At 44.5% G+C, this 19,688-nt stretch overlaps 1 protein-coding gene across 3 annotated transcripts in view; it reads right to left on the bottom strand.

Annotated features, from left to right (window-relative positions):
• The window catches only part of neurl1b (neuralized E3 ubiquitin protein ligase 1B), a 43,193-nt gene extending 32,433 nt beyond the window's left edge, over positions 1–10,760 (bottom strand). The window contains exon 1 of one of the 3 annotated variants that reach the window (XM_052518015.1): positions 10,457–10,760. In XM_052518015.1, coding sequence (XP_052373975.1) covers positions 10,457–10,484 — 28 coding nt within the window. In that variant the 5' untranslated portion in view covers positions 10,485–10,760. The remainder of the gene's footprint in view (positions 1–10,456) is intronic. The other 2 variants (XM_052518013.1, XM_052518014.1) reach the window with 2 other exon arrangements.
• Positions 10,761–19,688: the final 8,928 nt, after the last annotated feature.

Genomic DNA, 19,688 nt, shown 5'->3' with positions numbered 1-19,688 from the left:
CTACACTACACTACACTACACTACACTACACTACACAACACTATACTACACAACACTACACTACACAACACTATACTACACAACACTACACTACACTACACTACACAACACTACAAAACACTACACTACACAACACTACACAACACAACACTACACTACACAACACTACACTACACTACACTACACTACACTACACTACACTACACTACACTACACAACACTACACTACACTACACTACACTACACAACACTACACTACACTACACTACACTATACTATACTACACTACACTACACTACACTACACTACACTACACAACACTACACTACACTACACAACACTATACTACACAACACTACACTACACTACACTACACTACACTACACTACACAACACTACACTACACTACACTACACTACACTACAACACTACACTACACTACACTACACAACACTACACTACACAACACTACACTACACTACACTATACTATACTATACTACACTACACTACACTACACTACACTACACTACACTACAAAACACTACAAAACACTACACTACACAACACTACACTACACTACACTATACAACACAACACAACACTACACTACACTACACTACACTACACTACACTACACTACACTACACTACACTACACGACACTACACATTAATACATTAATGGCACTATAACGGTGACAGACGGTGCCCACAAACTGTTAGGGCCGACATAAAGCTTTCCCAACAGCAGAGTCCCAACACCTTACCACTGTTACACCTGGCTATCAAAGGAGCCTTGTCTGGCAGTGAAACAATTAATTCAGCCTCATGTACTGTCTTTTAAATAAGCATAGCTGATATGGCTGACTTGCTTAAACAAATGTGGTTTCTACTGACAATTGAGATGTACAAACTATGGCATAAGGGAGCGATTAGAGGCAATCCGTATTTTCGGTTAAGACATCAATGAGCAAGTCGACGGCGGAAGTAGTCAATATAACTGTACACCAAGTCAGAAACGTAGGATAAACAAAGGGGGCATATAAACACACAATGAAAACTTTTACATTATTCGATGATTACAGTTCTCTAAAACAGGCTATAGGCTACATGCGCATCACCCAGTCAGAACAGTAGGTTGTAATAAGGGGGAAAGGGACCACATTATTAGGGTGAGGCACATTGGCTACTAACAGCTTCCTACACAACATACACTTAGTATTACTTTGTTAGCTACAGTATACATAAGCTTTGTCATCAAAGTCTGGCATTTTGTGGTTTTATGGTGCTTTCAAGACAACGGGGTACTCAAAGAAATACAAGGTTGGAAAATTTGCACAATTGGCCCAGCGTTATCTGGAGTAGGAGACTTATAGAGTCTTATACAAATAAGAATTAGCATAATATATCATTTATCTTCATTATTTCTCTTCATATGACAAGGATTGAAAAGGATTAGCCAGTATATCGTCAAATTGATCATAATGATGACTGCTAGCTGAGATTTTAAAAGTATGATGTTGACATGATTGGCCAATCAAAGCTACTGTAGATATAACGTGATTTGAATGTATTTTTTATCTGTGGCCAATGACCTTGAGCCTTCTTGGATGGCCACCTCTAATGTAACTCTACAGCAGCACCCAAGGGACTTGAATCTTTGAGCTCTCCCCTTAGATTTAGCAGAAAGGGAGAGACTATAGACTGGTATCATCAGGAGAGTAGATACTATAGACTGGTATCATCAGGAGGGTAGAGACTATAGACTGGTATCATCAAGAGGGTAGAGACTATAGACTGGTATCATCAGGAGGGTAGAGACTATAGACTGGTATCATCAGGAGGGTAGACTATAGACTGGTATCATCAGGAGAGTAGAGACTATAGACTGGTATCATCAGGAGGGTAGAGACTATAGACTGGTATCATCAGGAGGGTAGAGACTATAGACTGGTATCATCAGGAGGGTAGAGACTATAGACTGGTATCATCAGGAGGGTAGAGACTATAGACTGGTATCATCAGGAGGGTAGAGACTATAGACTGGTATCATCAGGAGGGTAGAGACTATAGACTGGTATCATCAGGAGGTAGAGACTATAGACTGGTATCATCAGGAGAGTAGAGACTATAGACTGGTATCATCAGGAGGGTAGAGACTATAGACTGGTATCATCAGGAGGGTAGAGACTATAGACTGGTATCATCAGGAGGTAGAGACTATAGACTGGTATCATCAGGAGGGTATCATCAGAGGGTAGAGACTATAGACTGGTATCATCAGGAGGGTAGAGACTATAGACTGGTATCATCAGGAGAGTAGAGACTATAGACTGGTATCATCAGGAGGGTAGAGACTATAGACTGGTATCATCAGGAGGGTAGACTATAGACTGGTATCATCAGGAGGGTAGAGACTATAGACTGGTATCATCAGGAGGGTAGACTATAGACTGGTATCATCAGGAGGGTAGAGACTATAGACTGGTATCATCAGGAGGGTAGAGACTATAGACTGGTATCATCAGGAGGGTAGAGACTATAGACTGGTATCATCAGGAGAGTAGAGACTATAGACTGGTATCATCAGGAGGGTAGAGACTATAGACTGGTATCATCAGGAGGGTAGAGACTATAGACTGGTATCATCAGGAGGGTAGACTATAGACTGGTATCATCAGGAGGTAGAGACTATAGACTGGTATCATCAGGACTGGGGTAGACTATAGACTGGTATCATCAGGAGAGTAGAGACTATAGACTGGTATCATCAGGAGAGTAGAGACTATAGACTGGTATCATCAGGAGAGTAGAGACTATAGACTGGTATCATCAGGAGGGTAGAGACTATAGACTGGTATCATCAGGAGGGTAGAGACTATAGACTGGTATCATCAGGAGGGTAGAGACTATAGACTGGTATCATCAGGAGGGTAGAGACTATAGACTGGTATCATCAGGAGAGTAGAGACTATAGACTGGTATCATCAGGAGGGTAGACTATAGACTGGTATCATCAGGAGGGTAGAGACTATAGACTGGTATCATCAGGAGGGTAGAGACTATAGACTGGTATCATCAGGAGGGTAGAGACTATAGACTGGTATCATCAGGAGAGTAGAGACTATAGACTGGTATCATCAGGAGGGTAGAGACTATAGACTGGTATCATCAGGAGAGTAGAGACTATAGACTGGTATCATCAGGAGAGTAGAGACTATAGACTGGTATCATCAGGAGGGTAGAGACTATAGACTGGTATCATCAGGAGAGTAGAGACTATAGACTGGTATCATCAGGAGAGTAGAGACTATAGACTGGTATCATCAGGAGAGTAGAGACTATAGACTGGTATCATCAGGAGGGTAGAGACTATAGACTGGTATCATCAGGAGAGTAGAGACTATAGACTGGTATCATCAGGAGGGTAGAGACTATAGACTGGTATCATCAGGAGGGTAGAGACTATAGACTGGTATCATCAGGAGAGTAGAGACTATAGACTGGTATCATCAGGAGGGTAGAGACTATAGACTGGTATCATCAGGAGGGTAGAGACTATAGACTGGTATCATCAGGAGAGTAGAGACTATAGACTGGTATCATCAGGAGGGTAGAGACTATAGACTGGTATCATCAGGAGGGTAGAGACTATAGACTGGTATCATCAGGAGAGTAGAGACTATAGACTGGTATCATCAGGAGGGTAGAGACTATAGACTGGTATCATCAGGAGAGTAGAGACTATAGACTGGTATCATCAGGAGAGTAGAGACTATAGACTGGTATCATCAGGAGAGTAGAGACTATAGACTGGTATCATCAGGAGGGTAGAGACTATAGACTGGTATCATCAGGAGAGTAGAGACTATAGACTGGTATCATCAGGAGGGTAGAGACTATAGACTGGTATCATCAGGAGGGTAGAGACTATAGACTGGTATCATCAGGAGGTAGAGACTATAGACTGGTATCATCAGGAGGGTAGAGACTATAGACTGGTATCATCAGGAGGTAGAGACTATAGACTGGTATCATCAGGAGGGTAGAGACTATAGACTGGTATCATCAGGAGGGTAGAGACTATAGACTGGTATCATCAGGAGGGTAGAGACTATAGACTGGTATCATCAGGAGAGTAGAGACTATAGACTGGTATCATCAGGAGGTAGAGACTATAGACTGGTATCATCAGGAGGGTAGAGACTATAGACTGGTATCATCAGGAGGTAGAGACTATAGACTGGTATCATCAGGAGGGTAGAGACTATAGACTGGTATCATCAGGAGAGTAGAGACTATAGACTGGTATCATCAGGAGAGTAGAGACTATAGACTGGTATCATCAGGAGGGTAGAGACTATAGACTGGTATCATCAGGAGGTAGAGACTATAGACTGGTATCATCAGGAGAGTAGAGACTATAGACTGGTATCATCAGGAGAGTAGAGACTATAGACTGGTATCATCAGGAGGGTAGAGACTATAGACTGGTATCATCAGGAGAGTAGAGACTATAGACTGGTATCATCAGGAGGGTAGAGACTATAGACTGGTATCCTCGGGAGAGTAGAGACTATAGATTGGTATCATCAGGAGAGTAGAGACTATAGACTGGTATCATCAGGAGGGTAGAGACAATAGACTGGTATCATCAGGAGGGTAGAGACTATAGACTGGTATCATCAGGAGAGTAGAGACTATAGACTGGTATCATCAGGAGGGTAGAGACTATAGACTGGTATCATCAGGAGGGTAGAGACTATAGACTGGTATCATCAGGAGAGTAGAGACTTTAGACTGGTATCATCAGGAGAGTAGAGACTATAGACTGGTATCATCAGGAGAGTAGAGACTATAGACTGGTATCATCAGGAGAGTAGAGACTATAGACTGGTATCATCAGGAGGTAGAGACTATAGACTGGTATCATCAGGAGGTAGAGACTATAGACTGGTATCATCAGGAGGGTAGAGACTATAGACTGGTATCATCAGGAGGATAGAGACTATAGACTGGTATCATCAGGATAATAGAGACTATAGACTGGTATCATCAGGAGGGTAGAGACTATAGACTGGTATCATCAGGAGGGTAGAGACTATAGACTGGTATCATCAGGAGGGTAGAGACTATAGACTGGTATCATCAGGAGGGTAGAGACTATAGACTGGTATCATCAGGAGGGTAGAGACTATAGACTGGTATCATCAGGAGGGTAGAGACTATAGACTGGTATCATCAGGAGGGTAGAGACTATAGACTGGTATCATCAGGAGAATAGCGACTATAGACTGGTATCATCAGGAGGGTAGAGACTATAGACTGGTATCATCAGGAGAGTAGAGACTATAGACTGGTATCATCAGGAGAGTAGAGACTATAGACTGGTATCATCAGGAGGGTAGAGACTATAGACTGGTATCATCAGGATAATAGAGACTATAGACTGGTATCATCAGGAGGGTAGAGACTATAGACTGGTATCATCAGGAGGGTAGAGACTATAGACTGGTATCATCAGGAGGGTAGAGACTATAGACTGGTATCATCAGGAGGGTAGAGACTATAGACTGGTATCATCAGGAGGGTAGAGACTATAGACTGGTATCATCAGGAGGGTAGAGACTATAGACTGGTATCATCAGGAGAATAGCGACTATAGACTGGTATCATCAGGAGGGTAGAGACTATAGACTGGTATCATCAGGAGAGTAGAGACTATAGACTGGTATCATCAGGAGACTGGTATCATCAGGAGGTAGAGACTATAGACTGGTATCATCAGGAGAGTAGAGACTATAGACTGGTATCATCAGGAGAGTAGAGACTATAGACTGGTATCATCAGGAGGGTAGAGACTATAGACTGGTATCATCAGGAGGTAGAGACTATAGACTGGTATCATCAGGAGAGTAGAGACTATAGACTGGTATCATCAGGAGGGTAGAGACTATAGACTGGTATCATCAGGAGGTAGAGACTATAGACTGGTATCATCAGGAGGGTAGAGACTATAGACTGGTATCATCAGGAGGGTAGAGACTATAGACTGGTATCATCAGGAGGTAGAGACTATAGACTGGTATCATCAGGAGGGTAGAGACTATAGACTGGTATCATCAGGAGGGTAGAGACTATAGACTGGTATCATCAGGAGGGTAGAGACTATAGACTGGTATCATCAGGAGGGTAGAGACTATAGACTGGTATCATCAGGAGGGTAGAGACTATAGACTGGTATCATCAGGAGGGTAGAGACTATAGACTGGTATCATCAGGAGAATAGAGACTATAGACTGGTATCATCAGGAGGGTAGAGACTATAGACTGGTATCATCAGGAGGGTAGAGACTATAGACTGGTATCATCAGGAGGGTAGAGACTATAGACTGGTATCATCAGGAGGGTAGAGACTATAGACTGGTATCATCAGGAGAGTAGAGACTATAGACTGGTATCATCAGGAGGGTAGAGACTATAGACTGGTATCATCAGGAGGGTAGAGACTATAGACTGGTATCATCAGGAGGGTAGAGACTATAGACTGGTATCATCAGGAGGGTAGAGACTATAGACTGGTATCATCAGGAGGGTAGAGACTATAGACTGGTATCATCAGGAGGGTAGAGACTATAGACTGGTATCATCAGGAGGGTAGAGACTATAGACTGGTATCATCAGGAGGGTAGAGACTATAGACTGGTATCATCAGGAGAATAGAGACTATAGACTGGTATCATCAGGAGGGTAGAGACTATAGACTGGTATCATCAGGAGAGTAGAGACTATAGACTGGTATCATCAGGAGAGTAGAGACTATAGACTGGTATCATCAGGAGGGTAGAGACTATAGACTGGTATCATCAGGATATTAGAGACTATAGACTGGTATCATCAGGAGGGTAGAGACTATAGACTGGTATCATCAGGAGGGTAGAGACTATAGACTGGTATCATCAGGAGAGTAGAGACTATAGACTGGTATCATCAGGAGAGTAGAGACTATAGACTGGTATCATCAGGAGGGTAGAGACTATAGACTGGTATCATCAGGAGGGTAGAGACTATAGACTGGTATCATCAGGAGGGTAGAGACTATAGACTGGTATCATCAGGAGGGTAGAGACTATAGACTGGTATCATCAGGAGGGTAGAGACTATAGACTGGTATCATCAGGAGAGTAGAGACTATAGACTGGTATCATCAGGAGGGTAGAGACTATAGACTGGTATCATCAGGAGGGTAGAGACTATAGACTGGTATCATCAGGAGGGTAGAGACTATAGACTGGTATCATCAGGAGGGTAGAGACTATAGACTGGTATCATCAGGAGGGTAGAGGCTATAGACTGGTATCATCAGGAGGGTAGAGACTATAGACTGGTATCATCAGGAGGTAGAGACTATAGACTGGTATCATCAGGAGGGTAGAGACTATAGACTGGTATCATCAGGAGAGTAGAGACTATAGACTGGTATCATCAGGAGGGTAGAGACTATAGACTGGTATCATCAGGAGGGTAGAGACTATAGACTGGTATCATCAGGAGCGGTAAAGACTATAGACTGGTATCATCAGGAGGGTAGAGACTATAGACTGGTATCATCAGGAGGGTAGAGACTATAGACTGGTATCATCAGGAGGGTAGAGACTATAGACTGGTATCATCAGGAGAGTAGAGACTATAGACTGGTATCATCAGGAGGGTAGAGACTATAGACTGGTATCATCAGGAGAGTAGAGACTATAGACTGGTATCATCAGGAGAGTAGAGACTATAGACTGGTATCATCAGGAGAGTAGAGACTATAGACTGGTATCATCAGGAGGGTAGAGACTATAGACTGGTATCATCAGGAGAGTAGAGACTATAGACTGGTATCATCAGGAGGGTAGAGACTATAGACTGGTATCATCAGGAGGGTAGAGACTATAGACTGGTATCATCAGGATAATAGAGACTATAGACTGGTATCATCAGGAGGGTAGAGACTATAGACTGGTATCATCAGGAGGGTAGAGACTATAGACTGGTATCATCAGGAGGGTAGAGACTATAGACTGGTATCATCAGGAGGGTAGAGACTATAGACTGGTATCATCAGGAGGGTAGAGACTATAGACTGGTATCATCAGGAGGGTAGAGACTATAGACTGGTATCATCAGGAGGGTAGAGACTATAGACTGGTATCATCAGGAGGGTAGAGACTATAGACTGGTATCATCAGGAGGGTAGAGACTATAGACTGGTATCATCAGGAGGGTAGAGACTATAGACTGGTATCATCAGGAGGGTAGAGACTATAGACTGGTATCATCAGGAGAGTAGAGACTATAGACTGGTATCATCAGGAGAGTAGAGACTATAGACTGGTATCATCAGGAGGTAGAGACTATAGACTGGTATCATCAGGAGAGTAGAGACTATAGACTGGTATCATCAGGAGAGTAGAGACTATAGACTGGTATCATCAGGAGGGTAGAGACTATAGACTGGTATCATCAGGAGGGTAGAGACTATAGACTGGTATCATCAGGAGGTAGAGACTATAGACTGGTATCATCAGGAGGGTAGAGACTATAGACTGGTATCATCAGGAGGGTAGAGACTATAGACTGGTATCATCAGGAGGTAGAGACTATAGACTGGTATCATCAGGAGGGTAGAGACTATAGACTGGTATCATCAGGAGGGTAGAGACTATAGACTGGTATCATCAGGAGGGTAGAGACTATAGACTGGTATCATCAGGAGGGTAGAGACTATAGACTGGTATCATCAGGAGGGTAGAGACTATAGACTGGTATCATCAGGAGAGTAGAGACTATAGACTGGTATCATCAGGAGAGTAGAGACTATAGACTGGTATCATCAGGAGAGTAGAGACTATAGACTGGTATCATCAGGAGAGTAGAGACTATAGACTGGTATCATCAGGAGAGTAGAGACTATAGACTGGTATCATCAGGAGAGTAGAGACTATAGACTGGTATCATCAGGAGGGTAGAGACTATAGACTGGTATCATCAGGAGGGTAGAGACTATAGACTGGTATCATCAGGAGGGTAGAGACTATAGACTGGTATCATCAGGAGGGTAGACTATAGACTGGTATCATCAGGAGGGTAGAGACTATAGACTGGTATCATCAGGAGAGTAGAGACTATAGACTGGTATCATCAGGAGGGTAGAGACTATAGACTGGTATCATCAGGAGGGTAGAGACTATAGACTGGCATCATCAGGAGGGTAGACTATAGACTGGTATCATCAGTCTGAGTTAAGTATAATTTAACATTAGCGAATCACACGACTGCGAGGCGTGGCTTCAAATGGATACACGACAAGTCGGGGCGGGTTAACGGAAGGTGCTGTTGGATATGATTGGTAGATGAAGCCGATTAAGACAATGCCTACGCAGCAAAGTCTTTCTATTTGCTAACGAAGGTCAAGTTTGACACGTCGGTCCACCAGACTCTTCTGGACAGAAGTGATGAGATGAGTTATTGACAGTTACACTTCTGTTTTTCACATGCCTAGTATCTGTCTGACTGACCGTCGACATGGTTAGGTCTGATCCACTGTCAGCTGATATGAGTGTGGGTGCAAATTGATAGAGTAGGAGGAGGTGTGTGTGTGTGTGTGTGTGCGTGCGTGCGTGCGTGCGTGCGTGTGTGCGTGTGTGTGTGTGTGTGTGTGTGTGTGTGTGTGCGTGTTAGGGTAAATCACTGGTTCACCTCTATGAACCTGGGCTGATCTAAAAGGATACAATGGTTAGAAAACCACAGCTAGCTTAGCAAACTAATCTTCCATGGCTGTGGCTAAACTACAAGGCAACGAGCTCGCGTTACTGTGGACTACATGAGCTGGGAAATTAACACGGCTTAAAATGTTTAGAGCAATAAAATCAGATGAATAACAGTTGTTATTACAATGTCATTACATTCAGATATATATTCATAAATAAACTACGACATTAAAACATATTGGAAAAAGTGCCTAAAAATAAATAGTAAATATAACCGGAAACACAAGATGGAACTTCTATTGAATTAATCTGATACATCTCGTGGATTCTCTGTTTTCTCCCACGCATTGGAGATCAAGTCAAATAAAACATTTATTTAACCATACAAAAAATATAATGTAAATAAATACATTACAAGTTAGAGACTTAGAAAAACTAGGTTTAGTCTTAGACATCGTCGAGAATCACGCTCTCTCGTCTTTCCCGCGCACCGGAGAGCTGCACGCCTGCCGTCGGTCGTCAGCGGTGCTGCGCAGCTCGAGCTGCCCACTTCAGTTCTCCGTGAACCGTCTTTATCAACACCGCATAAAGGCGCACTGTATTGCTAAGTGCTCTCAGTTATTAAATAGAGACGGAGAGCTGTGTGAACATTCCTTATTATGCTGTTATGATTATTACAATCAGAAAGTCTTAGATCTTACCTAAAGGTTTATGTGGTGTGTTGCCCATTATATCCACTGATGCGTCTCACTGGTTGACAAGTGAATTCTGAATGCAATATCTCTTTGTCCATCCATTTATGTATGTCCAATATGGTCTGTCAAAGATCTACTTATTGGCCTTTTAGTCTGGGTATTTCTGAACCTTTGAACAGCGCTGAGTCTCCTTAAAGAAGCATGGACATTCTCTGTAATGTTATCTCTGCAAGAAATGTGACGATCAGGCAGGCTGCTCTCTCTACCTCTCTGTCTCCCCCTCTCTCTCTCTCTCTCTCTCTCTCTCTCTCTCTCTCTCTCTCTCTCTCTCTCTCTCTCTCTCCTCTCTCTCTCTCGCTCTCTAAACAGCAGTGCCTCACTGGCGCACTGTGCCTCCCCCTCCTCTCTTCAGTATCCTCTCCCTCTCTCTCTCTCTCTCTCTCTCTCTCCCTCTCCCCCTCTCTCTCTCTCTCTCTCTCTCTCTCTCTCTCTCTCTCTCTCTCTCTCTCCTCTCTCCCTCCCCTCTCTCTCTCTCTCTCTCTCTCTCTCTCTCTCTCTCTGTCTCTCCCCTCTCCCCCTCTCTCTCTCTCTCTCTCTCTCTCTCTCTCTCTCTCTCTCTCTCTCTCTCTCTCTCTCTCTCTAAACAGCAGTGCTAACTGGCGCACTGTGCCTCCCCCTCCTCTCTTCAGTATCCTCTCTCTCTCTCTATCTACTCCATGACTTTAAAGAAACAGTAATCTTCGCTGGTGCCCCTCTCCCAGGCAGTTACAGAATCTAAGGCACAGTGGACTAGACTCAGCTAGTTACTCTGCTGCTCTGAGTCGAATTGACTGTCCATGGGCTACAAGACACACAACAGAACTACTGTCTAACAGAATGATTGGATCAACTCACTCCGAGGTCAACTCAGGACCATTCCATTCAATAATCTCTGTCACAATGATTTAACATCAGTTTAATATCAAATAGCGGAGTTGAGACATTTCCCTCATGTGGAGAAATTGGACGACAGTTATTAGATCGTTACCTAAACTCATATTTCATCCCGGAGGCCACCAGCAGTCCTCCAACCCGGAGGCCACCAGCAGTCCTCCAACCCAGAGGCCACCAGCAGTCCTCCAACCCAGAGGCCACCAGCAGTCCTCCAACCCGGAGGCCACCAGCAGTCCTCCAACCCAGAGGCCACCAGCAGTCCTCCAACCCAGAGGCCACCAGCAGTCCTCCAACCCAGAGGCCACCAGCAGTCCTCCAACCCAGAGGCCACCAGCAGTCCTCCAACCCGGAGGCCACCAGCAGTCCTCCAACCCGGAGGCCACCAGCAGTCCTCCAACCCAGAGGCCACCAGCAGTCCTCCAACCCAGAGGCCACCAGCAGTCCTCCAACCCAGAGGCCACCAGCAGCCACCAGCAGTCCTCCAACCCAGAGGCCACCAGCAGTCCTCCAACCCAGAGGCCACCAGCAGTCCTCCAACCCAGAGGCCACCAGCAGTCCTCCAACCCAGAGGCCACCAGCAGTCCTCCAACCCAGAGGCCACCAGCAGTCCTCCAACCCAGAGGCCACCAGCAGTCCTCCAACCCAGAGGCCACCAGCAGTCCTCCAACCCAGAGGCCACCAGCAGTCCTCCAACCCAGAGGCCACCAGCAGTCCTCCAACCCAGAGGCCACCAGCAGTCCTCCAACCCAGAGGCCACCAGCAGTCCTCCAACCCAGAGGCCACCAGCAGTCCTCCAACCCAGAGGCCACCAGCAGTCCTCCAACCCAGAGGCCACCAGCAGTCCTCCAACCCAGAGGCCACCAGCAGTCCTCCAACCCAGAGGTTGAAATTCCATTGGCTTTGGTGGAGTTTCATAAAGGTCAATACCATTCCCATCCGTCTCTGTCTCTACACAACATCAAATACATGCTTTTAATAAAGGCACTGAGTTCAGAGACACACCTAGACCAGTCACTATACACAGTGTTATTGACTTGTTAATTGTTTACTCCATGTGTAACTCTGTGTTGACTGTTCACACTGCTATGCTTTATCTTGGCCAGGTCGCAGTTGCAAATGAGAACTTGTTCTCAACTAGCCTACCTGGTTAAATAAAGGTGAAATAAAAAAAATAAAAAATAAACACAGTGGGCTCCCAAATTATTGACCCCATTGATAAAGATCAACAAAAATGACTGTATAGAATAAATAATTTAAATACTGAACTATAGGGGCAAATTATACTAATACTAATACAGTCACTCAGAGAAAGAGATTTTGTTTAATTTAATACTGATTACCTACCCTGTTTTCAAGACCTTTCAATATCTCTCACCTCTCGAGGATAACGGCACTGAGCCTTATCAATATCTCACCTCTCGAGGACAACGGCACTGAACCTCATCAATATCTCACCTCTCGAGGATAACGGCACTGAGCCTCATCAATATCTCACCTCTCGAGGATAACGGCACTGAGCCTCATCAATATCTCGCCTCTCGAGGATAACGGCACTGAGCCTTATCAATATCTCACCTCTCGAGGATAACGGCACTGAGCCTTATCAATATATCACCTCACCTCTCGAGGATACCGGCACTGAGCCTCATCAATATCTCACCTCTCGAGGACAACGGCACTGAGCCTTAACAATATCTCACCTCTCGAGGATAACGGCACTGAGCCTTATCAATATCTCACCTCTCGAGGATAACGGCACTGAGCCTTATCAATATCTCACCTCTCGAGGATAACGGAACTGAGCCTTATCAATATCTCACCTCTCGAGGATAACGGCACTGAGCCTTATCAATATCTCACCTCTCGAGGATAACGGCACTGAGCCTTATCAATATCTCACCTCTCGAGGATAACGGCACTGAGCCTTATCAATATCTCACCTCTCGAGGATAACGGCACTGAGCCTTATCAATATCTCACCTCTCGAGGATAACGGCACTGAGCCTTATCAATATCTCACCTCTCGAGGATAACGGCACTGAGCCTTATCAATATCTCACCTCTCGAGGATAACGGCACTGAGCCTTATCAATATCTCACCTCTCGAGGATAACGGCACTGAGCCTTATCAATATCTCACCTCTCGAGGATAACGGCACTGAGCCTTATCAATATCTCACCTCTCGAGGATAACGGCACTGAGCCTTATCAATATCTCACCTCTCGAGGATAACGGCACTGAGCCTTATCAATATCTCACCTCTCGAGGATAACGGCACTGAGCCTTATCAATATCTCACCTCTCGAGGACAACGGCACTGAGCCTTATCAATATCTCACCTCTCGAGGATAACGGCACTGAGCCTTATCAATATCTCACCTCTCGAGGATAACGGCACTGAGCCTTATCAATATCTCACCTCTCGAGGACAATGGCACTGAGCCTCATCAATATCTCACCTCTCGAGGATAACGGCACTGAGCCTCATCAATATCTCACCTCTCGAGGATAACGGCACTGAGCCTTATCAATACCTCACCTCTCGAGGATAACGGTACTGAGCCTTATCAATATCTCACCTCTCGAGGATAACGGCACTGAGCCTCATCAATATCTCACCTCTCGAGGATAACGGCACTGAGCCTCATCAATATCTCACCTCTCGAGGATAACGGCACTGAGCCTTATCAATATCTCACTTCTCGAGGATAACGGTACTGAGCCTTATCAATATCTCACCTCTCGAGGATAACGGCACTGAGCCTCATCAATATCTCACCTCTCGAGGATAACGGCACTAAGCCGTATCAATATCTCACCTCTCGAGGATAACGGCACTGAGCCTTATCAATATCTCACCACTCGAGGATAACGGCACTGAGCCTTATCAATATCTCACCTCTCGAGGGTAACGGCACTGAGCCTTATCAATATCTCACCTCTCGAGGATAACGGCACTGAGCCTTATCAATATCTCACCTCTCGAGGATAACGGCACTGAGCCTTATCAATATCTCACCTCTCGAGGATAACGGCACTGAGCCTCATCAATATCTCACCTCTCGAGGATAACGGCACTGAGCCTTCATCAATATCTCACCTCTCGAGGATAACGGCACTGCTGAGCCTTATCAATATCTCACCTCTCGAGGATAACGGCACTGAGCCTTATCAATATCTCACCTCTCGAGGACAACGGCACTGAGCCTTATCAATATCTCACCTCTCGAGGATAACGGCACTGAGCCTCATCAATATCTCACCTCTCGAGGATAACGGCACTGAGCCTCATCAATATCTCACCTCTCGAGGATAACGGCACTGAGCCTTATCAATACCTCACCTCTCGAGGATAACGGTACTGAGCCTTATCAATATCTCACCTCTCGAGGATAACGGCACTGAGCCTCATCAATATCTCACCTCTCGAGGATAACGGCACTGAGCCTCATCAATATCTCACCTCTCGAGGATAACGGCACTGAGCCTTATCAATATCTCACTTCTCGAGGATAACGGTACTGAGCCTTATCAATATCTCACCTCTCGAGGATAACGGCACTGAGCCTCATCAATATCTCACCTCTCGAGGATAACGGCACTAAGCCGTATCAATATCTCACCTCTCGAGGATAACGGCACTGAGAGCCTTATCAATATCTCACCTCTCGAGGATAACGGCACTGAGCCTTATCAATATCTCACCTCTCGAGGATAACGGCACTGAGCCTTATCAATATCTCACCTCTCGAGGATAACGGCACTGAGCCTCATCAATATCTCACCTCTCGAGGATAACGGCACTGAGCCTTATCAATATCTCACCTCTCGAGGATAAAGGCACTGGGAGGAATCTTAACCCGTTCCTTTTAACAGAATCTTTCCAGATCGTTGATATCCTTCATCTGGTCTTATTGACTTCCCTCTTCAATTCAAACCACAGTGTTTCAAATGGGGTTTAAGTCAGCAGACTGAGATGGCCATTGCAAAATGCTGATTAAAGGCCCAGTGCTGTCAAAAATATGATGTCCTGTGCTTTACATACATTCTCACGGTATGAGGTTGGATAAATACTGTGAAATTGTGAAAATTATGATAATTCCCTTTAAGTGTAAGAGCTGTTTGAAACGACTGGCTGAGATTTCAGCCTGTTTTGGTGGGATGGAGTTTTGATTGGCCTGGTGACATCATCAAAATGAGCTAATGGACCAATAAGAAAGGTAGTTGAACCTAGACTGTAGACTGAGCAGTGGTGGGTTTGGCAATGAACTTAGAAGGGGGTTTCTACAACCTAGACGGTTGTAAACCTCTCAACAACATTAAAATGATTAAATCATAGGTTTGTTCACGGTCGCATGACGTGATCTTCCTGTCTGGGAGACCTCCCTCTCATTTCCTCTTCCTCACCCCTCCGTACCTCCTCGCCATTCTGATAGACCCCTGCCACTAAGGAAAAAGGCCCCTCTATCCTCACCCTAACTCTAACCCCCCTACACCGATAAGGGGAAATCCCCTGTCCTCCTCACCCCTCCTCAACCTAACTCTAACCCCTTATCAAGGAGAAAGCCCCCTCTCTCCTCACCCTAACCCTACCACCCCAAAAGGGAAAGCCCCCTCTCTCCTCACCCTAACCCCCCAATAAGGGAAAGCCCCCTCTCTCCTCACACTAACCCCTCCCCCCAATAAGGGGGAAGCCACTGCCCTCCTCACCCCTCCTCACACTAACCCTACCCCCCTAACCTAACTCTAACCCCTTATCAAGGAGAAAGCCCCCTCTCTCCTCACCCTAACTCTAACACCACAATAAGGGGAAAGCCCCCTCTCTCCTGACCCTAACCCCCCAATGAGGGGAAAGCCACCTCTCTCCTCACCCTAACACCCCAATAAGGGGAAAGCCCCTTCTCTCCTCACCCTAACCCCCCAATAAGGGGAAAGCCCCCTCTCTCATCACCCTAAGCCCTCAATAAGGCGAAAGCCCCCTCTCCTCACCCTAACCCTAACACACCAATAAGGGGAAAGCCCCCTCTCTCCTCACCCTAACCCCAACCCCCAATAAGGGGAAAGCCCCCTCTCTCCTCACCCTAACCCTAACCCCCAATAAGGCGAAAGCCCCCTCTCTCATCACCCTAACCCCTCAATAAGGCAAAAGCCCCCTCTCTCCTCACCCTAACCCTAACACACCAATAAGGGGAAAGCCCCTTCTCTCCTCACCCTAACCCCCCAATAAGGGGAAAGCCCCCTCTCTCATCACCCTAACTCCTCAATAAGGCGAAAGCCCCCTCTCTCCTCACCCTAACCCTAACACACCAATAAGGGGAAAGCCCCTTCTCTCCTCACCCTAACCCCCAATAAGGGGAAAGCCCCCTCTCTCATCACCCTAACCCTAACACATCAATAAGGCGAAAGCCCCTCTCCTCACCCTAACCCTAACACACCAATAAGGGGAAAGCCCCCTCTCTCCTCACCTTAACCCTAACCCCCCAATAAGGGGAAAGACCCCTCTCTCCTCACCCTAACCCCCTAATAAGGAGAAAGCCCCCTCTCTCCTAACTGGTGTAACTAATGTAACTGTAGGTATCAGTAACTGATTAGGTATCAGTCTAGGTATCAGTAACTGACAAGGTATCAGTCTAGGTATCAGTAACTGACTAGGTATCAGTAACTGACAAGGTATCAGTCTAGGTATCAGTAACTGACTAGGTATCAATTTAGGTATCAGTAACTGATTAGGTATCAGTAACTGATTAGGTATCAGTAACTGACTAGGTATCAGTCTAGGTATCAGTAACTGATTAGGTATCAGTTTAGGTATCAGTAACTGACTAGTTATCAGTAACTGACTAGATATCAATTTAGGTATCAGTAACTGACTAGGTATCAGTCTAGGTATCAGTAACTGATTAGGTATCAGTAACTGATTAGGTATCAGTAACTGACTAGGTATCAGTCTAGGTATCAGTAACTGATTAGGTATCAGTTTAGGTATCAGTAACTGACTAGTTATCAGTAACTGACTAGGTATCAGTTTAGGTATCAGTAACTGACTAGGTATCAGTCTAGGTATCAGTAACTGATTAGGTATCAGTAACTGATTAGGTATCAGTAACTGACTAGGTATCAGTTTAGGTATCAATAACTGACTAGGTATCAGTCTAGGTATCAGTAACTGATTAGGTATCAGTCTAGGTATCAGTAACTGAGTAGGTATCAGTCTAGGTATCAGTAACTGACTAGGTATCAGTAACTGACTAGGTATCAGTAACTGAGTAGGTATCAGTCTAGGTATCAGTAACTGACTAGGTATCAGTCTAGGTATCAGTAACTGACTAGGTATCAGTCTAGGTATCAGTAACTGACTAGGTATCAGTCTAGGTATCAGTAACTGACTAGGTATCAGTAACTGAGTAGGTACCAGTAACTGACTAGGTATCAGTAACTGAGTAGGTATCAGTAACTGACTAGGTATCAGTCTAGGTATCAGTAACTGACTAGGTATCAGTCTAGGTATCAGTAACTGACTAGGTATCAGTAACTGACTAGGTATCAGTCTAGGTATCAGTAACTGGTAGGTATCAGTAACTGACTAGGTATCAGTCTAGGTATCAGTAACTGAGTAGGTATCAGTAACTGACCAGGTATCAGTCTAGGTATCAGTAACTGACTAGGTATCAGTAACTGACTAGGTATCAGTCACTGACCAGGTATCAGTCTAGGTATCAGTAACTGACTAGGTATCAGTAACTGATTAGGTATCAGTCTAGGTATCAGTAACTGACTAGGTATCAGTAACTGATTAGGTATCAGTCTAGGTATCAGTAACTGACAAGGTATCAGTCTAGGTATCAGTAACTGATTAGGTATCAGTAACTGATTAGGTATCAGTAACTGATTAGGTATCAGTAACTGACTAGGTATCAGTCTAGGTATCAGTAACTGATTAGGTATCAGTTTAGGTATCAGTAACTGACTAGTTATCAGTAACTGACTAGATATCAATTTAGGTATCAGTAACTGACTAGGTATCAGTCTAGGTATCAGTAACTGATTAGGTATCAGTAACTGATTAGGTATCAGTAACTGACTAGGTATCAGTCTAGGTATCAGTAACTGATTAGGTATCAGTTTAGGTATCAGTAACTGACTAGTTATCAGTAACTGACTAGGTATCAGTTTAGGTATCAGTAACTGACTAGGTATCAGTCTAGGTATCAGTAACTGATTAGGTATCAGTAACTGATTAGGTATCAGTAACTGACTAGGTATCAGTTTAGGTATCAATAACTGACTAGGTATAAGTCTAGGTATCAGTAACTGATTAGGTATCAGTCTAGGTATCAGTAACTGAGTAGGTATCAGTCTAGGTATCAGTAACTGACTAGGTATCAGTAACTGACTAGGTATCAGTAACTGAGTAGGTATCAGTCTAGGTATCAGTAACTGACCAGGTATCAGTCTAGGTATCAGTAACTGACTAGGTATCAGTCTAGGTATCAGTAACTGACTAGGTATCAGTCTAGGGATCAGTAACTGACTAGGTATCAGTAACTGAGTAGGTACCAGTAACTGACTAGGTATCAGTAACTGAGTAGGTATCAGTAACTGACTAGGTATCAGTCTAGGTATCAGTAACTGACTAGGTATCAGTCTAGGTATCAGTAACTGACTAGGTATCAGTCTAGGTATCAGTAACTGAGTAGGTATCAGTAACTGACTAGGTATCAGTCTAGGTATCAGTAACTGAGTAGGTATCAGTAACTGACTAGGTATCAGTCTAGGTATCAGTAACTGACTAGGTATCAGTAACTGACTAGGTATCAGTCACTGACTAGGTATCAGTCTAGGTATCAGTAACTGACTAGGTATCAGTCTAGGTATCAGTAACTGACTAGGTATCAGTAACTGACTAGGTATCAGTAACTGATTAGGTATCAGTCTAGGTATCAGTAACTGACTAGGTATCAGTAACTGATTAGGTATCAGTCTAGGTATCAGTAACTGACTAGGTATCAGTAACTGATTAGGTATCAGTCTAGGTATCAGTAACTGACTAGGTATCAGTCTAGGTATCAGTAACTGACTAGGTATCAGTAACTGACTAGGTATCAGTTTAGGTATCAGTAACTGACTAGGTATCAGTTTAGGTATCAGTCTAGGTATCAGTAACTGAATAGGTATTAGTTTAGGTATCAGTAACTGATTAGGTATCAGTCTAGGTATCAGTAACTGACTAGGTATCAGTAACTTAGTAGGTATCAGTAACTGATTAGGTATCAGTAACTGACGAGGTATCAGTCTAGGTATCAG

Source organism: Oncorhynchus keta, chromosome 4 (assembly GCF_023373465.1).
Source record: "Oncorhynchus keta strain PuntledgeMale-10-30-2019 chromosome 4, Oket_V2, whole genome shotgun sequence".
In the NCBI taxonomy this organism is placed as follows: Eukaryota; Metazoa; Chordata; class Actinopteri; order Salmoniformes; family Salmonidae; genus Oncorhynchus; species Oncorhynchus keta.
This window is presented reverse-complemented; position numbering and strand designations above follow the sequence as displayed.